Below are 6,000 nucleotides of genomic sequence, written 5' to 3' on the forward strand. Positions count from 1 at the left end.
GGATCATAGATGGTTGACTAAAACACAAGCAAGTTTTTTTGATAATTTCTTGGACCTTATATTTAATTAAGTCACTTTTTACACTGTAATTAATTTATCTATAAACAAAATATATTTCAGAACTTATATTAACAATCTAAATTTACATATTTATTTCACGAGAAAAATAAAAACTACATAAGATTAAAGAAATGCCTTATTCGTACTGTTTTTTTGCGCAGCCGTCCCCGACCCAAAAAATATTTTGCGGGTAGAATTTTTTTGCGCAAATGCCTTCCACGAAGCTAATTGGACGGCGAAATGTATCTGAGCAGGCGCAGTATCTTTTTTTTAGCAGCGAAATATTTCGCAGTAAACTTTTAACCAATCAGAACGTAATTAGCGCTTATTTTTGGAAACTTCAGTACTGGATAGAAGTCAAAATAACTACGTAATTAACTAGTTTTTTTACTTGCATTCAAAAAACATTTTTGCAGCTTATTCGCCATCCACAATTCACTGCGTGAAAACCTGCCTGAATATATACGTTTTAACGTTTCTATAAGAAATTCGAGGCTTGTCACTGTGATTCTAACTTAAATATTGAAAGAGCTCAAAAGAATTTTAACGCCATAAATAGTGAAAAAGATTAACACACTCCACAACACAAAGAAAGATGGCTTTTTTGTAAAGCAACGCTCATAGCTTATGCTATCTTGATTATCTAAACAAATCTCATTTCTTTGTACTTGTCCTCAAGCATCTGAACTATTTTCTCATACTCAAATGATCGAGCAAAATCAAGGGCTGTTTTATTATGCATAGACTTCGAATCGATTTTCGCGCCTTTTGATAACAACAATTTCACTAGATCTGAATGTCCGTTTAACGCTGCCATCATTAAGACAGACTTTCGGTCATTATCTGAAGCATCTATGTTTGCTTTGTGTGCTATGAGAATTTCCGCAGCGTTAACATCTCCATTTGTTGATGCCAAACGCATCAGTGGTGTCCAACCAGACGTTCGATCTTTTGTATCAACCTATGAAGTGGCAACGTTAACAAAAATAGAAGGTAGAACTCAACAGAAAGCGTGTAGTATATGTTAACAATATTCAAATCTATAGACCTCATGGTTGGGAAGACAAAAGAGTTTATAGGAAGAGTTGAAGATGTTTTAAATTCTCCTGTGCTTAAACACATTTAACAGGCCACCCACTATGCGTCGTTAGATGTAGAATTTGTGTACACCAATTTCTTGGACAATGCTATTCCACACTTTATGATGCCTTAAGAAAAGAATAACAGCCATTCTAATTCACCATCTTTAAAGGAAACCCGAGGTATAAAATGATATTTAACGTATAATATAGAGTTTAAAAAGTTGGTTAACAAGTATTTTTAATTTTTTAAAAAAGCTTTCTTTCGTTTTCAAGATATTCACATTTAAAGAATTTCAAATTTATTTATGCTGCATAAATTATGATGTCATATTTAAGTAACAGCAAAATTTGACATTTTTTGTTATCAGTAATTCTAGACGTGTTAAGGGATGTGCATTCAAACCTTATCAATACATAGGTATTATAAAGTTGAATTCATATTAACATAAATTTTTTTAATTCCGTAATTAGCATAATTCCGTAAGTCCTAATCGCAAAACTTAATTTTTCATCCTCTTCTCCTGCCCGTATTCTATCTGAAAAAACTTGTGTTACGAACACACAAAATGGCAAAAGCGATATATTTTTATCCACTTTGTTTTGACAGGCAAATTCAAGTAAAAATTGCAATTTCGGTTATATAATAATATCCGCTATGTCTGCGCGTTTTGACAGTCATGCTACGAATACTCGACAAAAGTAAACCTTCTGAGGTAGAAAGCTGGAAAAAGTATTAAACAAAAAACAGCTTTGATCATATTTCAACCCTAACCCTAACCCTAACCCTAACCCTAACGTTTAATACTCTGTAGCCGAAAAGCTGCAAATTCACAAAATTCGCATATTCGTAGGCCAGGCAAACAGCGTTAAAACTTGCTAGTCGCATTCTCTCATTCTTATTCACTACGAAATAATCCCCGAAAATTGTGTAAAATGACCAAGCTGTCGTCAGCAACAAGTTTAAAATGACATAGAAATAGCCTATGTAATTACTAACAGTGACAAACTATGAAATTAGCTGTCTTGTTTTAAAGATTATAGGTAGAATAAAAACGACGAGCGAACCCGTAGATTTGTCTCCTGGCTACCAAATAGTTTATTATCGATTCCCGTAAACGCAACTTCACACGATAACGCGAAAGCAATAAACTTTTAAGAAACGTCTAGACTGAGTAGAAAATGGTGTGAGAATACGACTTACAGGGCAACCATCCTTTATCATCCAACGTATAAGATCAACATTACCGCCATCAACAGCAAGGTGGAGTGGCGTACTTCCATTGTTGTCAGAACTCTCCCATACTGCGCCTTTTTCCCGTAGTAACTTCACCATCTCTAACTTACCTAAAACAAAACGATGGAAAACAGCCTTAAAATTCCTAAAAAGAACTAATGAATCTGTTGAGATAACTCTTTCTTTCTCTATCATAAAAAAATTACATTAACAAAAAAAAAAAAAAAAAAAAATTCTACTAAAATTTAGAAAGATCTTCCACAAGTCTCCCTATTTTTCCTTCCTTATAAACCAGCGATTACGTATGACTTACGTAGATTAGCCAGCCATTTTGCCAATTTTAATTCCCCTGACTTTTCTTGACTAAAATGAAATTTTCTGAATTCCCTGCGTAAAATTGCATTTTCAGGGTTTTTAACGTTTGATGGATTCTGTAGGAATTCCACTTTTTGTATATAATGTCAGAATCAAAATTTCTCATTTTAAACAATTAAAGATTTATTTAAGGGTTGAAATGAATACATTAAGCAGGGGTTATATTTAGGAAGGATATTGAGGAAATTACTTAGCGGTTGAAACGTTTTTATATAACTTTGACTGAATTCATTTTTGCAGTTTATACAAAAGAACCTAATTTTACAGCATTTCGTTTTGTAAAATTTCCGAAAATATGCGAAACCATGGAATTTTCTTTCTGCAAAATTTTTGCAATAAAGTATACCTATGTAACTGCGTAAAAACTTTTTAAGACGTTATTATATTTACGACAGCTCATTTCACACAAAAATTTCCTGTGTTTTAAAATCCCCTCACTTTTCCAGGTGGCAGTAAGAATAAATTAAGAAACGAAAGTAAAATATAAGCCACAGAGGAACCCAAAGTTGTTTTCCAAACAACGCCATATATTTAGAAGTTTGAAAAACAAAATAGGGTTTTTGATACAACATCCCCAGGTGAATAACATTAAGCTTATATTATATCTTCAAACTTAATTTAATAAACAAATAATAGAAAGAAAGCGAGGAGTCATTATTTCAACGTACCAGCATAGCACGCCATCAACAATGCATTTTTTCCATTGTTGTTTTGATAGCTAACGTCAGCATTATTCTCAAGAAGTATCTCGGCCAGATGTTTGAAGCCTTTGAAGGCTATGGGAAAAAAGCTACGATTACATTGTAAGCTATAAAAAAATTCAAATTAACACATAAAACTGACATCTTTCTCACATCAATTGACGAACACAATAACTATCACAACAGCGTAAACAAAAACAAGACAACAAAACAAGACAAAAATGTCAATAAATATAAACAACAACAGCAACAACTATGCAAAACAAACACGTCAACAACGACAACTTACCAACCGTCATTAGAGCAGAGTAGCCATATTTATCAGGAGCATGGATCAATTCATTTGGTAAGACTATAGTAAAAAAAAGAAAGGTTAAGAAAACTACATGGAATACTTGCAATACGAACAATACACGGAATGCTTGCTAGATGTTGTGAACAACACATCGAATGTTTGCTAGATGTTGTGAACAACACACCGAATGCTTGCTAAAGTATCAAACAAACGGAATGCTCACAATATGTACACAGAATCCTTGCTACATGTTACAAACAATACAGGGAATGTTTGCTATACGTTAAGAACAATACGCAGAATGCTTGCTACATGTTGCGAACAATACACAGAATGCTTGTTATATTTTACAAACTATACAAAAAATATGTTACGAACAGATTTTTTTATAACAATTGAAGATTTTACAGTTTGTAGGTGTTGTAAACAGACTTTCTGGTTTGCAGGATCCGATTGGAATCACTATAAAAACATCTATTATTGGTAAATAAAATGGATCAAGTATACAATGATAATTTTTTTTATTTTTGATAGTTTTCCTAAAAATAGCCTAGTCCTCTCGCAGTTTTACTTTTTGATGACTAAAACCAAATTGATTAAATTGTAGGAACTGGTCAAATATAGTTTCAACAAATGTAAGTTTCAAAAATCATTGATTTTCTTAGACTATTATCGAATTGTAGAATTGCCAGGCTAGCTGCATCAAGCCCTCTCCTCCAAAGTACAAAAAAAAAAAGTGCGCTTACCTTGTAGTAACTTCACTACACTTTTAATATCATTCTTTTGAACGGCTCGATGCAAGTCATCACCTGATGGAGGTTTCTTTGTTGTTGCCACTTCAACAGGACGACTATATGGCGTTTCATAATTATCAAATTTATATTTGATGCGATACCGATACAATGTTCTAGGCTCTAATCCGGTGAATGTATTTCTATGTGCAAATCCACTATATACCTACAAAATAAACAGTTTATTGCATTCTGTTTTGGTGATATTACAACTACAAACTTGATCTTATTTCATAGATGTTATAGAGGTTAATTTGAAACATCAAGACCTCTAAAGTTTCTTCATAAACCAATAATTTTTGGGATCTGCGAATAAAATACAAAAAAAGGAGAAAACTTACTGTTCCATACCCCTTTGTCACCAGACCACCCAATTCTTCTTCTTGTACAATATATTTAACACGTTGCTGTCTGTTCTCCAACACAAGTGCATTTTTCCATAAGAGCTCAATACTGAAAGGAGTTACTTTACCAACTACAGGAGGATGTGGTGGATCACCAGCGCATTCCATTGTTAAATCTTACATTATTGTACTTACAACTCCCTATAATAATAGCCGTATTCCATTTAAAATTATCGTACCACTGCTTTATTTCAGACCCCTGATGCAGAAAATACGTATGATGGACAAAAATCTGAGGATCAGAATATATACCATGAGCAAATTTGTAGGTTTCTTCACTAGCTAACGAAGTAGAATATAAGGCTATTTTCAAGAATGGAAAATAATGTCTGCTTTGACAATTTAAAGATAAAAGCTTAGGCAATTTAAAGATAAAATCTTGGACATAATATTTGTGGAAAGGTCATTGTTTCGGTTATTATTTGAAACAGAATGCTACAAATCAGATAAAAACAAACGTAATTAGATTCACCATGTTTTTCTAATTACTATATCCTTTTTTAATTTTTAACACTACGTTAATAAAAATATAAACAGCTTCGAAACACTTTTCATATGTAAAAAGAAAATATTTTCTCACATGATAATTACTAGTGCATGTTAAATTGTGTCCCAAACTTGTTATGAGTAACTAAACTTGTGCATTATTTATTAATGTTATTTCTAAATAGGGAAATTGAAATTTTTTATTTCAACAATTTTTTAAACAAGAGGCTTAAAATGTAGATCTATTAATAACATTCCATACTTATACGAAAATTGACACAAGATAATAACAATATTGTTCTGTTGTTCATATACACTGAGAAACAAAACCACCCGGATGGAAGGCAAATTATTTTAGCAATAGTAACGGTTAGCATTGTCTACAATGTTACTCTTTCTCGTTCGCAACACATTTTGTTACACTGAATCTTCCATTGTATTTTACCACTATTCAGATCTAAAAAATTATAGATTTGATTTTGTATTTTTTTACTAGTTGCGAAAACGTAGCTTGTAAAAAATACAATTGTACAGAACGAACAGATACATTGCAAAGACGATAAGAATAGATG

General features: G+C 32.3%; 1 protein-coding gene across 1 annotated transcript; it reads right to left on the bottom strand.

The window, feature by feature from the left end:
- Window positions 1–33: 33 nt before the first annotated feature.
- LOC130628596 (fibronectin type 3 and ankyrin repeat domains protein 1-like) lies at window positions 34–5,233 on the bottom strand. The gene is made up of 6 exons (XM_057441567.1): window positions 4,880–5,233; window positions 4,494–4,704; window positions 3,742–3,804; window positions 3,420–3,527; window positions 2,344–2,486; window positions 34–1,021 (listed from the first exon to the last, which is right to left on the bottom strand). Exons 1-6 carry the CDS (start codon window positions 5,048–5,050, stop codon window positions 704–706), a joined length of 1,014 nt encoding a protein of 337 aa, XP_057297550.1. The 5' UTR covers window positions 5,051–5,233; the 3' UTR covers window positions 34–703.
- Window positions 5,234–6,000: the final 767 nt, after the last annotated feature.

The sequence above is a fragment of the Hydractinia symbiolongicarpus genome, chromosome 15 (assembly GCF_029227915.1).
Source record: "Hydractinia symbiolongicarpus strain clone_291-10 chromosome 15, HSymV2.1, whole genome shotgun sequence".
Lineage (NCBI taxonomy): Eukaryota > Metazoa > Cnidaria > Hydrozoa > Anthoathecata > Hydractiniidae > Hydractinia > Hydractinia symbiolongicarpus.